The 26,408-nt window shown below is 34.3% G+C and overlaps 1 protein-coding gene across 1 annotated transcript; it reads right to left on the bottom strand.

The window, feature by feature from the left end:
* Window positions 1-4,463: 4,463 nt before the first annotated feature.
* On the bottom strand, window positions 4,464-9,466 carry LOC120133136 (E3 ubiquitin protein ligase DRIP2-like). Its single transcript, XM_039149787.1, has 7 exons — window positions 9,168-9,466; window positions 8,390-8,489; window positions 7,295-7,628; window positions 6,688-7,130; window positions 6,535-6,585; window positions 5,000-5,072; window positions 4,464-4,858 (listed from the first exon to the last, which is right to left on the bottom strand). Exons 1-7 carry the CDS (start codon window positions 9,280-9,282, stop codon window positions 4,685-4,687), a joined length of 1,290 nt encoding a protein of 429 aa, XP_039005718.1. The 5' UTR covers window positions 9,283-9,466; the 3' UTR covers window positions 4,464-4,684.
* Between the last annotated feature and the right edge of the window lie 16,942 nt (window positions 9,467-26,408).

Here is a 26,408-nt window from a genome sequence, read left to right as displayed (position 1 = left end):
TATGGCCAAGCCTTTAGTGCCATAGGTTTGATTTTCCATCAACATCTGCTGCTGCAATGATATTCTCTAAATTTGAGGTTACATAGAGAGTATCAGTCTTCTTACCACGAGCAATGACGAGTGATCATTTGGTAATCTTCTATTCACGGCCTAAAAAGGTTGTATAATATCCTTCTCCATCAAGTTGTCCAATAAAAATCAAATTTTTTTAGGCCAGGAATATGTCTCACTCCTTTCAGCTTCTAGGTGGTCTGGTTTGGCAACTTTAATCAGATGTCTCCTTTTTCGACGATCTTCAAGGTTTCATCATCAGCTAGATGAATCTTCCCAAAATCACTACTGACATAGTTCTCATGATTTCTTGGCATTGGTGAAGTGGAAAGATGCCCCTGAATCTAAAATCCATGATTCAATCGGACTGTTGACGCTTAGAATCATGGCATTACCTATTTCCTCTGTTACGTTAGCAGATTCCTGTGCGCCAGTATCTTTCTTCAGTGCTCGGCAATCTCTTTTAAAGTGACCCTTCTTACCACAATTATAACAGTTAAATCTTTATTTCCCGTTCTTGATTTTCCCCTTCTAGATTTCGATCTACCCCGATTTGGATTTCTTTCTGAAGTTCTCCATCTAGACTTCGTGTGCAAGGCTGAGGAGTTTGATGTTTCACGCGATTCTCTCCATCAAATTTCTTCACTCAATACCAAATCTCAAACATTGTCGAATTTCAATTTACTATTTCTCGACGAGCTGTTGACTACTGTAACAATAGCATTCCAACTGTCTGGTAGAGATGATAAAAGAATTAAAGATCGAACTTCATCATCGAATTCAATTTCCACGAAACTCAACTGAGTTGTAATTGTGTTGAGTTCATTTAGGTGTTGAGCCACTGATGCCCCTTCTGCCATCCATAAATTGAATAATCGTCTCATCAAGTGAACTTTGTTTGAGGTCGATGGCTTCTCATACATACTAAAGAGAGCTGCCATAAGACCCGTTGTTGTCTTTTCCTTTGCTATGTTGAAAGCAACATTGCGGGATAATGTCAGTCGGATAACTCCGAGGGCTTGTCTGTCGAGAAGAACCCAGTCTTCATTCTTCATGCCCTCTAATTGCTTTCCTAAGAGAGATTGATATAGATTTTTCTGGTACAGAAAATCTTCAATATCCATCTTCCAAAAGCCAAAGTCCGCACCATCGAATTTCTCAATTTTCACATTCCCTTCGTTTGCAGCCATCGCTCCCACTCGAATCTGACTTCTTTTGGATCATTTCTGACAATTCTTATGAACCACCGTATGTTAGAACACCTCCGTCGACAAATTTGTATCGTCGACCAAATTTTACTATTCACGAAATTTATTATTCACGTGAATATTAACCGCAGAAAAATCGAAATAAATTCACCACCAAAAGCTCTTGATACCAGTGTGAATGCAATTTCCCTAGCCTTTCCTTTCCTGCCAAAAGGTCAAGAAAAACTTACAAACATAGCATATTGGCACCAGCAAATTAAATTCACTCATGCATTATCACTACTTATGAAATAGTCAAATGTGTAATAACATTTCCCTAGTTTGGGGCCATAAATGGAAAACAGCTTAACTACAATTTTTTATGTATAGTCTAAATAAATTGCCTCAAGAAAAGATAAGAAAATAAGAAGCTATGTTACGCTAACCCTACATTTTTTTTGAAGTACCTATGCCTAACACTTGTGTCCAATGCATATCCCGAGAAGAGTATGGGGATTTGACCTCGAAATACATAGAAAATGGAAATAATCGAACATACTCATGTAGGACACATACACTAATCTGACAAACATCCTAGTCCAAAAGAAATTTCACTAAGAGGCCAAACCAGTTTCATAGGCTATTTCAAGAAACCTTGGCCTTCAATTATCTTTTATCATTAGTTTTGCATGTTTGTTTTCCATCAACAACATAACTATCCATCAAATTTCTTTGTCCTTTTCTCTTTTTTCTGGAAGGCACATGTTTATCCAGTCTGTTAACCAAAAAGCAATGTTTCACCTTGTGGGTGATTCACACTTGCTTGCCCTGAAATCCAAATTTTCTTCTTTTAGATATAAGTAATCTTCATCGTGCTCTAGTATTTCCACTGAGACTTCTCTGATGATATCGTTGACCCATTGCAATCCATAAATCTCATAGCCTAAAATAGTAATAGTTTGACAAAGTGAGCTAGCTAGCCCAATGAGTACACAACTACTCTATCATATTTCAAGAGATCCATAAATAATATGCATGCAAGTCACGTGTAAGCATATAGGCCACCAATGTAGCATCAACTGTCCGAAAATTAATATTAAACCTCAACTTACTAAAATTTTATGGCATCGATATAAGCATATCTTAAGATATATATATATATATATATATATATATATATATATATATAAAGTACTATACACAAATCAAATATGTTGTCTCAATCATTCAACATTCATAATTGCTAGAGTGAGTGTCATGATTTAACTAAAATCACATAATAAGATCATTCTCGTAGTTGGGTGTGTATCTAGTGTGATATATCACCCTTGTCTTAGTACTATGATTAGGCTCTCCCGTGCAAGTCACTCTAATTATACAGGGATCCCATATGAGTCACCCTAAAATAAATATGATTAGGTGTTCCCGTGTGAGTCACTCTAAACCTACAGGGATCCCGTATGAGTGACCTAAAAATAAATATGATTAAGTGTTCTCGTGCGAGTCACTCTAATTCCTCAGGGCTCCCATGCTAGTCACCTGGAATAATATGATTAAGTGCTCTCGTGCGAGTCACTCTAATCCTTCGAACTCCCTTGCGAGTCATCCGGAATAATATGATTAGGTTCTTCCGTGCAAGTCACTCTAATCCCTCGAGGCTCCCGTGCGAGTCACCTAGAATAATATGATTAGGTGTTCCGTGTACTCCTTGTTTAAAATCCTAACAACTGATTTAAACGGTGAGTTGATTCTTTGCTTATAGTGGTTTGGGGGAAAAGGCCTAAAAGGCAAAAGCGGTAAACAAAAACATTGGTACCAAGTTTATCAAGAAAAAAAAATCAAAAAGTTGGTACCAAATGTGTAGCTGGCTTGGTGCTTGTATTAAGCCATAGTTACTGCTTTCTTTCCCTGGGTTAAAAATTAATGTTCTTTTTGTACTAGTAATGAAATGAGATTAAATTTACATTATAAATTTATAAATCGATGGATGTTGTTACTTGTAATCCATCCTAGGCCATAAATACTATTTCAATAGATATGTAAATGTATTAAAAGTGGACAACACACTGATATGAATCTGTATAAATTTATAGGTAAAATAATCCTTTTGATCATTCAATTTTTAAAAAATTGTAAAATGAATATTAAATTTTAGATTTTATTAAAAGAAATATTGACATTAACTATAGTTAAGAGCTAATGTGGCATATTAAATTAATAAAAATATATCTCATTTGCTCCATCAATTGTGACTAAAATTTTATTTTTGATATTTTTTAATATTTTTAAGTAATAATTCAAAAAAAATAATTTTTTTAAATATATAGATTTACAAATTTTATTTATGAAATTATAAATATATTTTTAAAATTTTATTTAAAACTATTAAACAAAAAATAAAGAATTGAATCACATCGTTTGATAAAAAATGTGATTTTAGTTTTTATAACTGAAATTATCAAATCTCAAAAATTGTAAATTATAATGTCGTAATTCATTTTTTGTTTATCATTTTATATTGTTTTATCAATTTCGTTAAAATTATATTTTACAGTGCCTATATAATATTAATATATATATATATATATATATATAATGAAATATAATTAACAGTTCCTATTAAAAAAAATACTTATTTGCAATCATGTCTGGTGATGGCAGCTGCAAAAGGAGAGATTGGGTTCTCATAAAACTGAGAAATAGTTTTCTTTAAGATTCTAATATGTTTAAAAGATAATATTTATAATGGTTTCAAATCTAATGAATATCTATAAACAAAATTGTTTGGACGTGAGCAACATAAAACAATAATTTTTGCACATCATCAAAAACTGCAAATATGTTTGAGCTTTCATTATGAAATGGTAACATTATGTCTGTTTTCCTTTTTTTCCCTTCATTTTCCCAAAATTCTATCCACGAGGGCCCCTTTGGGTGTTCTGTACTTGTGTTTTTTCTTTACTTTTCGGGTGCAATCGAAGGAAGCCAAAAGTTGCTATTGTGAAAAGCCGCAGCACTATGACATTGACATTTGAGATCCGGAAGCACCAGTCCAAGTTCCCAACAACCTCTACAGCTGCAGGAAAATTACATTCTTTTCTGTTTTTTAATATTTCTCATATTCATATTCAGAATTCGTGTCAAATCTTACATAAAAACCGACTCTTGTAACTGTAAACGGAGAAGCAGAGTCATGGCGTGATTTCAATCATGTCAGTACAGTTAGGGTAGTTAAACCCCCATTTACTTGGCCTCAAACAGTGCTCTATTTTTGTACCCGGAGAATGAAAATAAGCGACTGTCACTCAACCATATGCCTTCATACCAGTGTATCAAAATGTCCTACTCTATTGCGGATGAAGATTGGAATAATGATAATATATATCATCTCTATATATGTATTAAGATTATTGGCATGGCAACGAAAGAATCGAAAGAACGCATTGTTATTGACGGGGGACTTTCCGAGCATACGCCAATACCATCACAAATTCCTTTGCACTAGAACCAGCAGACGCCGCTACACGCTGTGACGTCGATGCTGTTTGTAGCCACAAATCCACTAAATTATATAACTGCAGTGTGGGAAGTACAGGTTGTCCCATGCATTTAATCTCAACCTGCCAAAACAAGCATACATTCATAAGAATAAAGCATCCCATCGCATTGAACCAAAAAGGAAGCTAAATATCATTTTGACCAAATTTCTTCTTAGTGTGTGTGTATCATCAGAGAACATTCAAGGGGAGATATCAACTTACCTCAGCTTCATTGGTGAGATCCAATTTCTTCATAAGGTACTTTTGAATAAAAGAAACAGGCACATTTCCATCCCTGCCACAAAAGAACAAATTTAAACAAAATGGTTAGGAAGAGAGAACCAGGGGGCCCTAAAATGGAAAAAATGTATATTTTAGTCCCTTCAAAATTTATAACATTGTAAGCTATAAATGGTAAATTGCATTCTTTGTCCCTCAAATTTTATAATTCAATCTAGGCCCCCCAGTATACATTTTCTGGCTTCACACTTGGATGGATCCATATCTGAAGTGACACTGACAGATAACTATTGTTAAGTTCAAAATTGTCAGTGGATAGTGGAAACATGGTCATTAATCCATATGGCCGATGTAAAATGTAAATTTTCCATGCTGTGGATTGACCAAAGAGAACAAAAGCAGGCAGGAGTAAGCACCTTTTGTTGAAACAAGTTAGATGGGATTTACCAATGTCTAGTGACAACTGACCACATTACTTGAATTAAAAATGCTACAAATAACATACTTAATTGGCAAAAGAAACAATTACATATTATTTTTATTCACCTCACAATTCACAACCCATTCAGGACATATACGTTCACCCTGTCACTTTTTTTCAGTTTTAAAATTTATATAGAGTAATACTCAAGCATGACGACAAAAGATGTAAGCTTGTCATAATTGCTTTAGGGTACTGATATGGAATCTAATATGGAGTTGGTCGATGATAACTTCTCACTCCTTACAGTACAAGGAATATACAAGTAAATAAAAATCAGGATCGAAGTGCCCCTTTTAATTACATGATCTGCTTGATTCTAACTTGACTATTATGTACCTGATAACTAGAACTAATATCTAGGTAACAATATCAGCAAGGCATGCCCAGATGATTTGGGTTAAAGTAGAAAATGAAAGTAACTGTTGTCATAAAATGGTTTCACCAAATAAAAAAACCAGACATTTTTAAGAGAGCTTAAAGGCAGGGGAGGGGGGATCGTAATCAGTGGATAGAAGCTGGATTAACAATAGGAAATTACTAGCAAGACCTTTTACATATATAACAATCTAAAACTAAAGTTGGATTGTCTAACCACACTTTTATATGCATTTTGCCATTTTATATTAAGCTTACCAGATCTTTGTATAACCATACACACCTAGCCAAATGCTTTCTTGAACATGTTGATTAATATTAACATTACTGAAGATAGCTAACAAAATGCTGTATAAACAGGTAACACTTGATCTATAGTAATGGTTGTTGGCCCCACCATTGCTTTATCTCTAACTATACTCGAGTTAAAACCAATGTCTATCCATCTTACATCAGGACTCTTGTTTTATACACATCAGTTGCCATAAATATTTGGTGTTACTCAGCATATCAGGTCCTTAAGCCAAATACTACAAGATTATGGTACCCAAAAATGGATAACTGACAGGTCAAATTAACAATCTTCAGACAAAATGAAGAAGAATATATATAGCAAGTTATTGCAAGACTCATGAAGGAATTGGCTAAAGGAACTTACTTTATCCTTAGGTAATTTGCAGGAATCTGAGGGAGAGATGCACCTCCTTCCCTGAAAGCAATGAAGTTTTAATCAGTTTATGACCAAGAGAAGATAATCTCAAGAAAACTCCGTTTTCGATCCATTAGATTGAAGGCTAAAATAAATTCTTACTGGTATTCAGAGGCCACTAATGAGAACCAAACAGGACCCATTCTTCTTTCATGCCTTGGACCAGATGCATCTAGCACAGCTTGTGGAGAGATGCCAGAATCTCCAAATCCAGAAGCCCTCTTCCGACGTATCCTGCATAACTTTTTAGGAGTTGCAGTTACCGACACTCCAAGACCAGCAATATTCTTTTCATTCTCAACTTTTGACTTGCATTTGTCTTCCTTATTTTTGCTTTTGCACATTTGAGCTTCAAGGTTAGATACATGGTTAGGTTCTAATTTAGAATCAGAACCTTGTGAACTAGACTTGAAGGGCTTGGTCCTATTTGCAACCTCCACCAAACAATTCAAAGGTTTCCAGAGATCCAATTTCCCATCCCGAGATCCATCACCATTCTTGGCATCTTTATTCGTGTGTTGGCCAGGTTCGGCGGAAGAAATACACTGTTTTTCAATTTTATAAAGACAGAAGATATCAAAAGTCTAACCAAAACATTAACTATTTTCAAGTAAATGGATGTTTGGTAAAATAAGCATTATTAAACAATATTGGACACTGTGAGAGAAAAAAGCCATCATATACTAAAATTATTTAGGCTTCAATGTACCTGTCTTTTATTTTGAGTGAATTTATTTAGTGTTTCAGGTGAGCTTGCACTCTCCTTATGATCCTCCATAGAGTCTTCCTCTTTTTTAAGAGGCCTATCCATCGAAAAATTGGAACCTCGTAAAGCACTGGCCTTTCTGGCAACAGCTTTTGTCCTCCTTCCAGTCATGGTAGTTTGTGTTGATACTTTGGGGGCATTAACCACCAAGGAAGAGAGAGAGATCTCTTTTCTTCTAGTGGGCATTGTAACCAGGGGCGGAACTTCAGGTGCCTTCACTTTTCTTGTTTTAAGAGGAAAGATTTTGGACCTCACATCTTGCAAATTATGGTCTGGTCTGATTTTCAGAAGTATGGATGAATCTCAATACACAACTGTTTCTCACAATTTTTTATTTAACAACATAAAGCATTTGTGGATATTCAACAAAGAAAGATACAAAATGATAATTCAGGAAAACCTAAAAATGTGTGCAATTGTTTTTCCCATTCAGCATATTTTTTCATGGTTTTGCCACTGAACTCGGACAATCTCATTACAGCAACGAGTTTACGTTTGCATAACACAGTTAGATTGTGCTTAGATATTTCGCTTGAAATTGGCTAAGTCACACATATCACATAAATAGGGGAAGACAAATAAGCATCAGGAGATGGAAGAGAGTTTAAGCAAGTATTGGTTGCTAGTAAAGATATCAATGTTCTTCTATCATCTTTACTTGGTAAGAATGAACTCCAATGAGATTCATTGCAATTTCTACTCTTTCCACTTCAAAACATTCATTCCATGCCTTCAAATCCGAAATCTATGGCATCAAAGAAAAACGAAAGACATGTAGGAAAAGCCACTGTCAAACCTCAAAAAGATGGAATGGCTTCTAATTCATAAATATAAATGATCCTAAGGAATACAGAAGAAATCAGTAAAAGTTGCCAGTAACAACTTCAAACAAGGACTCTATTAGATATCTTTCAGAGCATTGACAAGATTAAAACTAGAATTATTACTTTTGTGTAATGAAGAAAAGCATATTAACATGTAATGAGCATATCACAGAGAGAAGGTGGTAGAGGAGAATGATATGTGGATGAAGGATACCTTAATTTCTCAAAAGGAACGCAACCCAAATCGATGTTGCATATCGGACAGCACTCTAGTTCTTCATCTTCTATCTTACCATAAATGCACTTTCTGCAAACTACAAAAATTGAAAAGACTCATACCGTAAATTTCAACAGACTGACGAGGCACTGAAACAAAGATCAAACAATGGAAACAAGCTGAGAAAGTGAAGCAATTGGACCTCTTGTGCAACTAGGAAAAGAGGCCGGTTTTATTATATTTCAAAACTGGAAAATCATATTAAAGTTTGAATCTTGTCACGTACTTGAAAAGCAAATAAGGAAAGCTCTAATGTTTGGAGAAGACTATTGAATTTCAAGTGAAGTACATGATAATAAGAAGCCGCGGAGAATTAAAAATGGGAGCAGCAGAGTTTAAACAAATGGATTCATTATCAAATCAACAGTTTTTCCAAACGTAGGCATTATACATCAGCAAAGCAATATAACTGTTCTCTCTGGTTTTTATAACTAAGCCGTACTCATTACTTTTATATCAAACTAGTCAACCAAAATGCCTTAATATCAACTGGTAAGACGCATTTAGAAGCGAACAAGTCAACAGAAATGGAAAGAAGCGAAATCAAGAAAAACCCAGATAAGAAAACGGGGAAAAAACAAGAGCGTCCCAGATCAGAAGAGGAACAAAACTGAATAATTTGAAGAATTAGGAACAAATGACCTAAAAATGAAGGAAATTTGGAAGGGAAACAAGGGAAGACAAGAGAAATCTCAAAAGGGGAGGAGAGACTCACACGTATGAAGGCATTCAGATATGGTGGTGGCATCTCTAAGAAGCTTATTGCAAAGAGGACAAGTCATGCATGCCGCAATTGCTTCTCTATTCACTTTCACGACCCGATTCGCCATCTGCGTTTTCCGTTTGGCTTCTCCTCCTCACTTTCAATCTCGATAAATAAATAAAAAAACCCTTCGCACTTATCGTATCACCGCATGTCAACGACAAGCAAAAAGCAAAGGAAACTTTACGTGTACATCTTCATTAAAACCAGCATTAAAACCCATGAAAGAAATACTTGTAAAGAAAAAGGGATTAGAAACAGAGAGTTGTATAAGAAAATGGAACGGAAGGGAAGAGATATGGATGCCAAAACGAAATGGGAATGTTTTCTTTTGATCTGGGAAAGGAGATTGAGATTGTAGAGAAGGCAAAGAGAGAAGGTTGATTTTTGACGTGGAAGAAGAAGAATGAGGAGGAGGGATGGTCAGGAGGTGAAGGCACGCGATGATCTGAATCTAACAACAAAACAAGTAGAATAGAAAGAGAAAAGACAAGATTTAAGGGTGCCGTCGACAGGAGGATGAACCTAGAGTTATTTTTTCTTTATGTATTTTTCTTTTTAAAATTTTATATTTTTATTGGTATAATAATAATAACTTTTTAATTTATTTATTATTTATCTAATTAAATTTAACATTTAAAATTTAGAAATAAATTAAACTTTGACTTCAGTAGTATAGAGAATATTATTATTTTTAGATGTCTTAATTCGAGTACATATATTTGTAGAGTAACTTAAAAAATTCTAAATAAGTAATACCTGATAATTATATTAAAGTATTTTAAAAATTATCAAATTAAACACTCATGTATTAACAAATTTAATTTATTTAATAAAAAATCAATTTATTAGTGAAAATGTAAATCAAAATGTTAATTTTTATGAACATTATATCGTATGACAATTTAAATTTGTTTCATATTATTTTTGCTTTTTATATTTCTGTATTTGTTTATTGATATGTTATATAAAATAAATAATATCATATTAATATAAAGTAAACATGCGCTATGTTCAATTGATAATAAATGAATTTTCATATTTATATATTATTTAAATATTAGTATTTAACCATTGGTCAATTAATTTATAATGAGTATTATAAAAAAAATTATTATAAAGTGATTATTTTAATGTAATTTAATTCATCTATAATGTCAAGATTCAAAATTTTAATTTTATTACAAAATTTAATATTCTATCTTATTACATCAACGAGTTATTAACGATTATTTTATTAACATATTATATTTTTAGATTTTCGATCATGAATTTACAGAGTTGAATAAAATTTAAACCCTTAAACAAGTTCAACAAAGAAAGGCTCCTTCCGATGGGACTTTGAATTTTGGGTGAGCGGTGATTAGACCTTAAAGAACTTTGAAGTCGTGAGATCGAGTCTCATGGAAGATATTTCATAATTTAGAGATTTTCTACGGAAGTTGTTCTCAACTTAGTGTTGGGGACAACCTACTATCTTACCTCCCCATATCCTATTACATATGAAAACAGGGAACAACCATTTAAGGGATAGAGATAACCCTATTGCAGGCTCATAATATAGAACTACGTCGTTTCGACTTGAATTTTTGTACTACCAAGTATTAAGATTATTATTGTTATTATATATGTCCGCTTGAATCGTGCTTATTATATTCTATTTATTATGAATTAATGAAAACAAGGAAATAAAGGGATGGTAGGTAGCCGTGCTATTCCTGGTCAACTCAGCACATAATGGGTACGGTACGAGGCAAGGCAAGGCTTCTGGAAAATGACGAAACTACCTGATGGGGCAGACAGTTCACACCACAAACAGCAGATGGGTAAGACAGAACACGAACTTTGTCGGTGTTGCATTAATCCCATGAAATTATGTTGTTTCAAATTTGTAACATATTGCTGGTTCAATAAAAGCATCATTTTTCCATCAAAGTAAAAGTTGGAATTTGTTTAGTAAGCCTTCCATGCTAATTGTGTAGAGAGAGAGAGAACAAATGATGGGTGGCGTGCTTCCAATAACTAACTAATGTGCGGCACACGCAGACACCAGGCCTTGCTATGCAACAGTGTTTAGGTGGGCTACCACATGATGAGCACGCAACAACACGCACCCAAGACATTTACCATGTCTTGTATGTACAGTTGTCACCTAATTTGCCACCTAACATATAAATATATGTGCCAACATAATCAATTAATCATATACTTTTCTTCAGCTGAATACAAGTGACTTATTACTAGAGGAGGAAGGAACCCTGTGGACCATATGGTCCACAACCACTAATTAAGCATTATAATGCATACCTTGTTGTGGTTCACCCCATCCTATACATGGAATACGATAACCGTGCTTCTTTTCATAGTTGGAATTCCAGTTCCCATCCAAGTTATGCAGAAACTAAAAATGTGATCGAATTAAAATATTAAATATTTGACAAGAAAATTTGTATTATTTGTAGTTTAATTAAAAGTATTATAGTATCAATCAAACATGTGGTGTAGTGAGAACAACACATCATTTGAGTTATGATTAGGATGTTAGGTTTTGGGTCTACTGAACATCTTTTCTTCTCCGGTTCCACAGATTTAAACTATTCTATTAGTCATTAAATTATATGATCAATTTTAGTTTATCAATTAAAACAATTGTTTGGTAAAGTAATTCGTTGTTAAATCATTAACAATGAGACTTACATGATAGTTGATTTTATGCATATAACTTAACGGAAAAAAAAGTATGTTATTATCAATTGATTTAAGGGATACATGGTGTTTGTATGATACATGTGCATTGTAAATAAATTAAACATTATATCATTTGTATTTATACAGTTAATTGATTTAATTTTTTTAAATGATTCAATAAATTTAACTTTTTATATTTAAAAATCTATCAATTTAATCTTTAACTACTCCCTTCCTCCCATTATTTTTGGCCTATGTTGACTGAATACAATTTTAGGAGATAAGTTTAACCATATAATAAGTTATATAAAATAATAAAAATGACAAAATTATCTCTAAAAATAATTGATAAATTTAACAGATTTATTTTGATAAATGTAAGTAAAACATATAAGCAATTATTATTAATTGAGGATCAAACAACAATCTATGACAAAATTTATGAATGAGTATTGTCAACACACCTTTTCGTCCTACTAGAATTCAAACTCCTAAAGATAGGATAGAATTTTGCTATGATTCAAAAAATAGGATAGAGTTCTACTATGATTTAAACTCCTAAAGATAGGATCCACAAGCACTATAAATAGCCATTGTAACTCACTATTGTAAGACACGATTTATACACAAAACATAGAGGAAAGCACGGGAAGATACAAAGGCAAAGCTATTGTAAAGGATTCGAAAAGGAAATAAAAGGTAGCATTTTCTTTTTTTCTTTCTTTTGCATGTGCACGTTATTTTTTTGAGATTTAGTTCGAATAACCCAAAACGTGGGTTGCGCCGATGACCAAAATGGGTGGGGTTTCGAAGTTTCGAACCTAGATCTATCCCGAGGCTTATTTTTAAAAACCGGTTTGATTTTCGGTTAAAGGAGGGAAAGAGCTTTTTAAAAATCTATATTAGTCCCTTTATTTATTATATGGATATTTTATTCATTTATTTTTATTATTCATGTTATTATTATTATATGTATATATATATATATATATTAAATTATTTTATTTGATTTTTACTATATTTATTATTATTATTATATATATATTCTTTAATATTTTACTTATAAGTCTAATATTACTATATATATTAAATTATCTTTATCTAGTCGTATATATTTTTTATACTTTAATAGTTTATTTATATACATATTATTAAATATATATTCTTAATTATTTTTATTTGATTATTTCTTTATTTATGTAATATATCTTATAACTTTATATATTTATATTATTTTTTATTATTTTCGTTTTTTTATTCATTATTATTATATTATTATTTTTTTAAAAAACATTGTGTCTTTATCATTATCATTATTAAACATTATATATACTACTAACCTAGAGGGCCCATTTTTTTGTCTTATTTCTTACTAGAGCCCTCCATTTTCGGTGAATTGGGAGGGTAGCTTTTCTATTTTTAAGTATTTGGTGTACATATATAGCTTATTTATTAATATATATATATATATATATATATATATATATATATATATATATATTTATATTTATATTTTTTCCTTTTTTCAAATATTACTATATAATTATTACTTTACTATTTTTTTTCTTATCTTACTTATTTATTTATTTTTCCCTTGTATCTTATTTGTTTTCTTTACCTTGTTTATCTAACACATTTCTCGATTTTTTTAAAGGATATTTTCAAATCAATCAAGGGTAAGTAATTAGGATCGAAACTTTACCTTTTAATTTAACTTGTTATTTTTCTTAATTAAGACAACTGGAAATTACGTAGTACCGAAAGGGCGGTTCAAGGGTGCTAATCCTTCCTTGACCGTAACCGACTCTCGAGCCTGACATATTTCTGGTAAGACGCAGATCAGGTAAGAAATAGGGTATTCGATCAACCCATTTATTTTTAAATAAATGATCGGTGGCGACTCCAATCCACATTTTTCTAAGTCGAAGCCCAATTCCGGGGCCCAACCGAAAGACGGTTGCGACAGCTTGGCGACTCCGCTGGGGACCGTAAGTGAGTTAGGCTAAGGTAATTTCCAGTTGTTTTTTTAATGAAAAGGGTAAGTTTAAATTTTAAGGTAACATTTCGATCCTTATTGCTTACTTTTGATTATATTTTCGAAGTAAATAGTTGTACTGACCGTTTTTTAATGATTTCAGCCCTTAAAGATTTTTCATCTAAAGGCTCTATACCCGAGCTCCGAACCCTATTTAAGTGGGGGTGAAAGCGACGCCTTCGTGTGAATTTATTCTCCGTATGGGCCTAGCAAGTAACCTTCGGGATTCATATACCTTATGCCTTCGTGTGAATTTATTCTCCGTATGGGCATAAAGGAATGTTTCCTCTCGAGTTTAACTTAGTCCACACAAGCCTGTGATGGGTTTAGGACTAAGGGTCTGGCAAGCCCAAGGGGGCACCAGCAAGGAGAACTCGGGTACCATTTTTTAGCACCTAAATCGGGAGAACATGGAGAATTAGAGCCCACCCCAAAACCTCATTCCAAACCCTAAGCTGCTTTGTTTCCTGCTTTAGTTTCTGTTCAAAGCATGTGAACTAGACAAATATGCGGTTAGGATTTGTTTGAAAGTAGCATGCGGGATAGAGATCATGTCCGGGTAGGAATAATAAGCATGTGGGGTAGATATCATGTGGGGTAGGACTTTCATTTTTATGATCGTTTTTTTTTATTTTTTTTCACCTCACTAACTCTTTTCATCTTTCTTTTATTTTATTTTATTTTATTTTCATGACTTGCATCATAAAAGAGGTCATTGATCCACTAAAACGTGTTTGTTAAAATTTGAATAATCTGAATCCATGGACAAAGGTGTTATAATACAAGAGATTAAAAACCCCGAGGTACGACTATGGTCCGAGAAGACTCAGAAGAAAAAGGGAGACAGTCTTCAAGGAAGCTATGTGTCAGAGCTGGTTAGCTACGCCTATATCAGCCTAAAACAGAATAATGTGCAAAGAACTTCGAGACATCTGAGATAGTTGGAAAATGATCGGAAACAGAAGTTCAGTCAGCGGTATGGTGACATTGTATTTTTGCTTCATGTTAAGACCGATGAGCCCTTAATCAGAGTCTTGGTTCAATTTTGGAACCTGGGATACATTTGCTTCACTTTTAACCAGGAGGACATGGTACCTACCATCGAGGAGTATACTACACTATTGCACTGTGAAAGCATTAAACTGGAGCGAGCCTACATCAAACACATCAAGAGTGAGCCTTTCAAGAACGGGCTGGCTAAGATTGCAGGAGTTGATGAAAAATGGGTGACTGACCGACTCCGAAACAAAGGTAACGGGCAAGGAATTGAGTGGATCCACATAAGGGAACTAATGAAGGACCACCCTGATGAATGGAAGACTATAGACCTTTTTGCACTAGGTCTGGATGGCTTGATCATCTTTCCAAAGGTTTTGGGATGCATTGACGCAGCCGTGGTGAAACTGTTTGAGCAACTTCCGAAACGAGTCAACCCAGCACCGACCATCTCAGCCGAGACCTTTTGGTCTCTCAACCATTACCGAAGAGCTGGCGGAGGTAGATTCATTGGATGTGTTCAGTTCCTTCAAGTCTGGATTCACATCCACTTCTGGAAGACTAATGGGGTTGCCTACTGTAGATTTAGCACTACGTATTCACCTTTGAGAGAGTTCATCACCATGACATGACATGAAGGCGCTTTAAAAGAGAAATGGATGAAAGTCTTCACTCATCTTCAGGACCGGGATATTACCTGGAGAGCCCCCTGGTTGTTCCTCAGTGATGTTCTTTTCAAGTGTGGGAATTCTGACACTATGACCCTATTTGGACTTTGAGGTACAGTTGGGTATGCTCCGTTGTTGGCACTTAGACAGTATGGGGCACATCAGTTTGTCCCAGCAACATATGGATTATCTATATCAGAGTTTATGTATCACAGTGACAGTTATAAGAAGATGATCAAAGAAGCAGTCGAGTCATGGAAGAAAGTATCTCGGATGGATGTCTAGAAGATTTAGTCCGAACATACCTTTTATTGTTTTTATATCTCTTACAAGATAAAAACATTTTTGTCTGAATAAGGATTATTTATAATAATGGACACTTTTCTGGATCAATGCCTCGAACATTTCATGCATTCTTGCATTTTGCATTTTTGCCTTTTTGCATTTTCATCTACAATTTTAAGCATTTTCACAAACATGAAATTAAGTCATGAAGGACTCGATGAAGCGAATTTAACCACATGGAAGCAAGATTGTAACATTAAAGAGCCTAATTAGCTGATGGTAGGACAAAGCCGACCATGATGATCTAAGAAAAGAATCCTCGTATCCTAAGGACTACGATGTTGAAGCTGTTAGTTGTTACCACATAAGAAACCCCAAACATTCCTCTAAAAAAACTATAAGGCACTTGTCGAAGGGGGCATGGCATATACCATTTGCACTTAGAGGATTGTTTTGTTTGAACACATCTTTGATCTTTCATGTTTACTTAATCTTTTAAAGGATTGAATTTATGCTACTTTCTAAAGTGGAGCAATTGAACAAATTTTAATCTTTAGTTCTTCGAATATTAAATGAATTAAGGATTCTTTTAATTCTTCAAGAATTATAGATTTTTGACATATGGCAAGATTAGACCTTTCTTACCCTGTCTCAAACCCCATAATAAAATACCTTGATTCTTTGCCCAAAACAACTCGTGGTTATTACCAAAAGACGAAATTTTGACATTACCTCATTTTGAAATTCTTGAACATTGTCTTTATCTTTTTGATACACTCATACCTTTCTTTGAGTCAATAAGATCACACCACTGTCTCTTTTAGACTCAAAAATAGCCTTTCTTACCATTAAAACCCAAGGCATTGAGTTGTTCATTTTAACATGAGCATTCTTCTAAAGAACCAACTTGGGGCATCTCGAGGGGAGCCTGAACATTGAGACATCTGGGAAAAAAAAAGAATTCATTCGAAATAATTCTATCATACATTAATTACACTGTTTTCATGTGAATAGAATTAATCTTGAAAATCTATCCCCCTAGGGATACCTCTTCTGTGAAGATTTACATGTATGAAATGATGAACGACTTTCTTTCTTTATCCCTTCACAACAGGAGAAAAAATATACCCCTTGTGTCCCCTTTTGAGCCTGTAGTATTTTTCTTCTGATTCAACCCTAACCAAGGATCACCCTCCACACTGGGGGGCAAGGTGGAAGAAATATGCTCACATGAGCAAAGACATTGATTCAGATGAGATACCAAGAGGTGAACCAAATGCCAAGTGCGAAGATTCAATCAGAACAAAAAGAGCAAAAAGAAAAAAGAAAAGAAGCAAAAAAGAAGAAAACAAAAAAATAAAGAACAAAAATCAAAAAGAAAAAGGGACAAAAAAGCACATGCAAAGATTCCCTAAAGACAAATGGCACATCAAGCTTCAAACTACTAGATTGATCAAGCACAATCATTCCCGAATCACTTCACTCGAAGATCATAGAGCATCAAGAGAAAGAGACATTTTGAGCAAGACAAGATTAAAGGCATCAGAATGAATTGATCCTTGGTTCAACACCCTGAAACACTTGTTTGGGCCTATTTATCCTTTTCTTTCATAACCATGAACCCTGGCCTACATTACGTGCCTTAAAAGTCCTTTCTAATCATACATGGATTTCTAAACAGGAGAGACTATCTTCATATTTCATCCCGCCCATCAGGATTAATCTTTGTTTGCAAAAAACAATGTAATTAATGTATGATAGAGAAAAATAACAAAGGGGGGTTCAAGACGTAAATCCTGAATAACGTCTTGAAACCAAAGGAGTGTTCGAGTTGAAAACCTGAAAAGGCGGCTCGAATATAAAAATTGTGCAACTGAGGCGATCACACAAATTCCTCGATAAGGCATCACACAATCCGAGTGTGACCATAAAAGCTGGGAGTCGGAGAACACTTCTAGTAGATGAGCATGCAAGCTACCCCATCAAACCTTTGAGCATCAAATGTCAAACCATTTAGCATCAAATAAACAAAAATGCCAAACCTTTGACCAAACACAATAACCTGAGACTTTTTATCCTTTCTTTGCTTGACCATTTCCCAAAAATAGCTTTGATCTTGGCACATGTCAAATAGCTATAATTTATTGAAGGATTAACATTGTAATTAATTCTTTGATATCCGATGAACTCTAGTTTTATGATTTGTCTCAATTGTAAAACCGTGAAAGTGACAATATTTTCAAAACTTTGGATCAAACATCTTTCAAAACTCTTTTAATTGATATTTTCAGAACTTTGAAAATAAAAGAGAAAGAAAAACATTTTTTTCAAACAAGACAGTCTCTCTAGAGTGGATCTTGGTAAATGACATGTGACTCTTAGACATAAAGCTTGTGCTCAGAATCAATGATGAAGCAAGAAATGAGGAACATTTTGGGCATCTTTGAAGATTCAACATCAAATATTGGGGCATTTTTTGATATTGGGGCATCTTTGGGGATTCAACATCCTAATGCAAATTATCAGACCTTTTTCAGGAGATAAAATATAACCAATTCATGTTACATGCATCTTATGCATACATTTTAGAGCATCATATCTATCATTTTCTTTCCACGTACATAATTTTTACAGCTTTAGAGTCAAGTTCGACTTCAAGACGAAGGATACTCGATTCAAAAGCACCTTTACAGATTGATGTCGGTTGTTTAGCTCAGCAGCAAGAAGCTACACTTCAACCAACTCGATAGATAGAAAGATCGACATTCATTTTCAGATTCGACATTTCCAATATAAATTCTGTCTCGCTTGAGACAGTGTCATTTAATGCAGATGATTATCTCATTTGAGATTACTTTTTTAAAACAGACTTTGTCTCACTTGGGACTGTTTTACTCGAAAGAAGAATTATTTCACTCATGATTGTTTTTCTTAAAACAAGATTTGTCTCTCTTGAGACAGTTTCTCTTGAAACATAAACATTGAAAACATTTCCCTTGAAATAAATTTCGTCTCTCTTGAGATAGTTTCCCTTGGAACTAAGTTTTGTCTCTCTTAAGACAGTTTCTCTTGAAACAATTTTCGTCTATCTTGAGACAGTTTCCCTTGAAACAAAACCTTTGAATTTATTTCCCCTAAAACAAATTTTTTCTCCCTTGAGACAGTTACTCTTGAAACACAAAATCTTCAAATTTATTTCCCTTAAAACATAATTTGTTTCCCTTGAGACCGTTTCTCATGAAACAACAGATATCTTTGAGATCGTTTCCCTTGAAACGAATTCTATCTCTTTCAAGACAACTTCTTTTGAAGCATCATCTGAACCGTTACACTCAGCTCAGGCACATACTTGAGATGGTCGAGAAGCATTTCTCAAATCAAAAATAGAATGTGCACATCAGATTTGAACATTTGAAGAATTCAAGATCAGGGATCAAAATTTGAAGATTCAAGAATCAAGATTCCAGACAGGCAACTGGAGATCGAGATTTCTCTCCAGAGCCCCAAGATAACATATGTTGCATATGCATTTTAGGCACACCTAAGAGCATTGCATCCATAGCATCACATATATGCATAACTTTTTCAGGTTTTAGCTAGAGTCAATTTCAACTTCGCGGCGAAGGATATTGAACTCAAAGCGACACGATTTGCTCGAGAGTGGATTTTAACTTCACGACGAAGGATATCTAGCTCGAAGCCAAACTTCACAATAAAGGGGTCTCCACGGTTTCAACTTCACGGTGAAGGGAATTGTGTCCACCCGCAACATACAATACTTGGATTTCAACTTCACGACGAAGGATATTCAAGTCAAGGCTCAACTTCACAACGAAGGGGCCATCTGCGATTTCAACTCCACGAAGGAGGATATCGTGGCACTCGAGGCAACACAAGTTCAACTTCACAACGAAGGGACAACTGGTTGTCAACAAACAACTTCTCAATTTCAGAGCCAATTTCAACTTCACAACGAAGGATATTGGACTCCAGACAACGCAAGTTCAACTTCACGACGAAGGGACCGCTGCCTGTTAACAACAACTTCTCAATTTCAGAGCCAATTTCAACTTCACAATGAAGGATATTGGACTTCAGACAACGCAAGTTCAACTTCACGACGAAGGGACCGCTGCCTGTCAATAACTTCTCAATTTCAGAACCAATTTCAACTTCACAATGAAGGATATTGGACTTCAGACAACGCAAGTTCAACTTCACGACGAAGGGACCGCTGCTTGTCAACAACAACTTCTCAATTTCAGAGCCAATTTCAACTTCACAACGAAGGATATTGGACTTCAGACAACGCAAGTTCAACTTCACGACGAAGGGACCGCTGCTTGTCAACAACAACTTCCCAATCGCAGAGCCAATTTCAACTTCACAACGAAGGATATTGGACTCCAGACAATGCAAGTTCAACTTCACGACGAAGGGACCGCTGCTTGTCAACAACAACTTCCCAATCTCAGAGCCAATTTCAACTTCACAACGAAGGATATTGGACTCCAGACAACGCAAGTTCAACTTCACGACGAAGGGACCGCTGCTTGTCAACAAAATTTCATTCAGATTCAATTTCAACTTCACGACGGAGGATATTGGACTCTGAACAATGCTACTTACTTGGATTTCAACTTCACGATGAAGGATATCCAATTTCAGGCTCAACTTCACGACGAAGGGAATCGTGCACACAAGCATCATCCATCTTTAGATTGGATTTCAACTTCACGGCGAAGGATATCCAACTAAAAAAGGGAGTATATGTCAACAAAGACCTTCGAGTTCGACTACGCTCAGCTCCAAGGCACATCATTTACAGCATAACTCAATGCTAGAAGGGTTATCTGCTATCAAAATTGTCGAGTTCGATTCCATTCAGCTCGATGACACATCAATCGCACTACTTTCCGGTTGCAGTCGATGTTTTCAAGTCGAGAAGAGGACCTGGGTTAACCGTGCCTTAGTGACAAGCAACCATTTTCAAACAAAAGCTATATGTCAATGAAGATTTCTGAGTTCGATTCCGATCCAAGGTCTTTAAACCGAGAAGAAGACCGAAGGGCAACGAGAAGCCACGTTCTGATTCAAATTCCGAACTACGGCTTCAATTTCATATCATTCCAAGATGAACTCGGCTTCACGACGGAAGAGTCATCCGTAACTCAATTCGACAGGGAGTTATTGAAACATCAGAGTCAATTTTCAACTCCACCGAACGAAAAGTGTGTCTTTTAATCTTTGCCCTATCCCCGTTACACGACTATGGGCAAAGAGGGGCAGCTGTCAACACACCTTTTCGTCCTACTAGAATTCAAACTCCTAAAGATAGGATAGAATTTTGCTAGGATTCAAAAAATAGGATACAATCCTACTATGATTTAAACTCCTAAAGATAGGATCCACAAGCACTATAAATAGCCATTGTAACTCACTATTGTAAGACACGATTTATACACAAAACATAGAGGAAAGCACGGGAAGATACAAAGGCAAAGCTATTGTAAAACATTCGAAAAGGAAATAAAAGGTAGCATTTTCTTTTTTCTTTCTTTTGCATGTGCACGTTATTTTTTTGAGATTTAGTTCGAATAACCCAAAACGTGGGTTGCGCCGATGACCAAAATGGGTGGGGTTTCGAAGTTTCGAACCTAGATCTATCCCGAGGCTTATTTTTAAAAACCGGTTTGATTTTCGGTTAAAGGAGGGAAAGAGCTTTTTAAAAATCTATATTAGTCCCTTTATTTATTATATGGATATTTTATTCATTTATTTTTATTATTCATGTTATTATTATTATATATATATATATATATATTAAATTATTTTAATTTGATTTTTTACTATATTTTATTATTATTATATATATATTTCTTTAATATTTTACTTATAAGTCTAATATTACTATATATATATTAAATTATCTTTATCTAGTCGTATATATTTTTTATACTTTTAATAGTTTATTTATATACATATTATTAAATATATATATTCTTAATTATTTTTATTTGATTATTTCTTTATTTATGTAATATATCTTATAACTTTATATATTTATATTATTTTTTATTATTTTCATTTTTTTATTCATTATTATTATATTATTATTATTTTTTAAAACCTTGTGTCTTTATCATTATCATTATTAAACATTATATTATATACTACTAACCTAGAGGGTCCATTTTTTTGTCTTATTTCTTACTAGAGCCCCCCATTTTCGGTGAATTGGGAGGGTAGCTTTTCTATTTTTAAGTATTTGGTGTACATATATAACTTATTTATTTTATTAATATATATATATATATATTTATATTTTTTTCCTTTTTCAAATATTACTATATATAATTATTACTTTACTATTTTTTTTCTTATCTTACTTATTTATTTTATTTTTTCCTTGTATCTTATTTGTTTTCTTTACCTTGTTTATCTAACACATTTTTCGATTTTTTTAAAGGATATTTTCAAATCAATCAAGTGTAAGTAATTAGGATCGAAACTTTACCTTTTAATTTAACTTGTTATTTTTCTTAATTAAGACAACTGGAAATTACGTAGTACCGAAAGGGCGGTTCAAGGGTGCTAATCCTTCCTTGACCGTAACCGACTCCCGAGCCCGACATATTTCTGGTAAGACGCAGATCAGGTAAGAAATAGGGTATTCGATCAACCCATTTATTTTTAAATAAATGATCGGTGGCGACTCCAATCCATATTTTTCTAAGTCGAAGCCCAATTCCGGGGCCCAACCGAAAGACGGTTGCGACAAGTATCAATACTAAAGTGTGAAATATTGATACTCTAGCTTAGGTATTGATACCCACTCAAGGTACGATGCATTTTTAAGTTTTAATATTTTGGAAAAACAGTAAGAAATTCAGCCTGGTATAGATACCATCGATCAAGTAGTGATTTTTTTTAGGTATCGATAAATAAGCAAAATAATAATGCTATAATTGTAAAAAAGAATATATTTTTTTATTAAGAAAATGTGGATGTTGTTGTTTGTTGACTTTTATAATATTAAATGAAATAATTTTAAAAATCAAAAGAAATAAATTTAATGAGACGGAGAAATATATATATCTTAACTTTTATCATATTCTCGTCACCTTACGTAGTTAAAAAAATAGACTAAAACTCAAATTTCATACTCCATCCATCATCCTCAACCATGATCATCTCATCACAACATCAAACACCAACCTTTAGTCAAACCCCCAACTTTATCATCAACCAACCCAACATTGCCACCCTTGATGCTCACCATCATTGTCGCACCACCAAACCTCAAACACTACCATCAATATTAATCCCCCTTATAAACCCAACCCATTGCCATCATACATTATCCGAACCAAATCGACTGTAACCCCTTCTTGCCTGGATCATCAAAAGAACTGCATGAATCAGTAATCTTACCTGAATCATCAAAAGAACTGCATGCATCACCAATTGTGGTAACATTAATGCTAAGCGGTTCTTTCTCTTTCTTGATCTGTAATTGCATGAAATGCTTGACACCTCTCGACTTCCTCTGCTTCCCTCCGCCTTGCACGCATGGGGATTGCCTATACAATCAAAATGCAATGGAGATAAGGGATTCCAAGGATAATGCTATTAGCCCATGAGACAGCAGCACCCTTCCTATTTCTTTTGCCATATAAATCTGAGCTTGATTGTTTCTATTTTGACATTCAGAAATGAAACTCCACAAATTCCTGTATTATTAGAATACTGAGATACCGGAAGTTTACTCAGCTGGCCCCGTTGTGGAATCAGCCGCCCGGTTAATTCATTATACAAGTCAGTCTGCACCAAGAAAGATAGGTTGGACAATGATCATTCTAGGATTTGGCCCTGCGACCTGTTATGTGATGCATCAAACACACCTAAATTCCTCAGCTGACCAACTGACGACGGAATCTCTTTAATTATGTGCTAATTCAAGAACTTGTAAAGCCATCATTTTCCCTATTTCGTCCAAGACTTTCCCACGAAGCTGGTTGCAGTGGTAGATCCACCCTTAGTTTCGGACGAACATATATCTATTATGAAATCTGAATTTTTTCCCGATTAATTATATATTTTATTAATTTTATCATTTTTAAAATTTTATTTTTATTCACTTTTATAAAAAACATTATATTATTAATATATTCCTCCTCAAAAATATTTTTCAGTCCGTTAGTGGCTTGTAGACTGCCCTATATTACATCATTGTAGAATCATGTCTTTTCAAGTTTGGGATCTGCAACGGTCTTTACCAGCAAACTCCAACAGCCCTCTGTCGGGTTTTTTTTTTTTGTCCAATTTGGCAGCCTGAAAAAAAAATACGGAAAAAGGGCATTTTGTATTTTAATTTGGACGATATTTATTATAGTATAAAGGAAATTTATCACTTCGATGTGATGAATTTCCTATGATAGATTATTTTAATATACTCGAATGAGTGGGTCTCACGTGGGCTATTAATTTATTGTATTTATATGAACTCATCACGTTGATGTGACGAGTTCATTAAAAAATTATTATTAATTTTTTATGTATTGTAAAAAAAAATTAAATTTTAAAATTTTTTAAAAAATAATATACAGGAACTTGTCGCCTCGACGAGTTCCTTCGAATTCAAAAAAAATAATTGTTATGTAGCTGTTGGGCAACAGTCACAAGGGAACTCGTTAAGCCGAGGTGACGAGTTCCTCCGGATTAAATTTTTTAAAAAATAAATTAATTACAGAGTAAATTAATAATTTTATTAAAATAACAATGTTTACAAACTAATAAAATTTATTTATATTTTCTAAGTTCTTGACGATGCAGAGAAGTGGTCGAATGATCATGGTGTGGGGCTCGTCGAGTACACCGGGGTCGTCAACCTTGATTGTCATCATCGTCGTCGTCTTCATCATCTTCATCTTGGGTTGGTTGTTGAAAAAAAAGATGTGTACTTAACACACTCTGAGATTCACCTTCGAAATACGTGGATGTGCTTATGGTATTTAACGCTATCATTGAAGTTATTGAATCGACTTGGATACCTTGTTGACCATATATGATATGATCTCATTCATCCTGAGTCGGATGTTCTGTAGAAGATGCTTGAGTGTGTTGGATTGCATCCCAAGAAGGTCCAACCGAAGTCAGCTAAGTCTCGATTGTAGTATGATATGAAGTATAGAAACTGAAACTAGCCTGAGATGCATAATAGTAATATTCAGATGCAGATGTTGAAGCAGAAGAAGAAGATGATTTGTTCGACTTGGCGAATCTGGCCTTGTGTTATTCTCATTCTCTTATCTGATCCGGTATCGTGATATATGGTCCATCGGCATAATCTTGTAACGCATGAGGACCAATAATTGACGTTGATTCCACTGCTCAATGTAGAAAGTGTGCTTCATCGGCCAATCATCGTTATGTTTCCCACGTAAATCAATTCTATGGAGGTCATTCATGTCTCATATTTACGTAGGAATCAGTTGATAAGACGCAAACTGTTGTAACACTCTATCAGCGGCGTGAATCTCAATAATCGAAAAAATGTAATATAAGTGTCACTACGCACCATAAATCGGAACCCTAAAAAATCGATAGTAATAACCGGGTAGATATTGTTGTTGTAATACAGAAGCCAACAAATTGTACATATTAGTTATAAAAGTTAATATTCAAAAAATAAAACTAAGAACTAATATTTATCACATGTCGACCGATGATGTCGATCCACATCTGTATATCTTTTTGTCGTATCTAATAACTTTGTCTTCGTTATTTTATGGTGACATCTAAAAAAATAAAAATTATTAAAAACATAAGAAAAATATATTTTAAAAACCATTAAAAAAGCGAAGTTGAAAATTTACCTTGCAGCCATAGGAAACTTGACCGGGGCTGTTGTAAGCGGCGTAAAAAATGGCAATTAATACCAAGCTCAGGATTGCAACAATATTAGATAACCTGCAACATTGGCTTTTGGACCTCGCTGGACGATTACAACCTTACAAAGCTCTCGATACAAAAAAGCTAAAATCGTCAAGCCCCCAACTGGTATTACAACACTCATGGAAATCATTTAATATGGGCGATTATTGAGTGTACATCAAATTACTGGATTTATCTGATAATAATATCCCTCCGATCAGTTGAAGAAGATATGCTCGGGATGTAAAAATAACCTCCTCCTTGGTAGAGTTGTCTGTCACTTGAAATTCGGACTCCAACCACATCATCCGTATCCGATAGTCGACAATTATCTCAAATGGTGGTTGTCTTCCCAAAACTTCGTGGACCAAAGTGATGCGGTTGTAATTGTTCCGCCTGACGACGACGACGCCATTGACAGGAACACCGAGTTGGTAAGCGACGTCTTTAAAGTAATAGTTACTTCACCATTCGAAAAATAGAAAGTGTGCATCTCGGGCATCCAACGTTCATCAGAGCCGAAATCAACACCGAGTACACCCTTAAAGCCACTTAAAAATATGGTTGGATATAGATCAGATTGTT

The sequence above is a fragment of the Hibiscus syriacus genome, unplaced genomic scaffold, assembly GCF_006381635.1.
Source record: "Hibiscus syriacus cultivar Baekdansim isolate YM2019G1 unplaced genomic scaffold, ASM638163v2 tig00110577_pilon, whole genome shotgun sequence".
In the NCBI taxonomy this organism is placed as follows: domain Eukaryota; kingdom Viridiplantae; phylum Streptophyta; class Magnoliopsida; order Malvales; family Malvaceae; genus Hibiscus; species Hibiscus syriacus.
This window is presented reverse-complemented; position numbering and strand designations above follow the sequence as displayed.

Excerpts from the sequence above, each read along its gene's own strand:
- LOC120133136 (XM_039149787.1), bottom strand. The coding sequence starts at position 9,282 with ATGGCGAATCGGGTCGTGAAAGTGAATAGAGAAGCAATTGCGGCATGC. Across the intron at positions 7,629-8,389 it reads GTTCCTTTTGAGAAATTAAG|ACCAGACCATAATTTGCAAG; the intron begins GTATCCTTCATC and ends TCTGAAAATCAG. Across the intron at positions 7,131-7,294 it reads TCACTCAAAATAAAAGACAG|TGTATTTCTTCCGCCGAACC; the intron begins GTACATTGAAGC and ends ATTGAAAAACAG.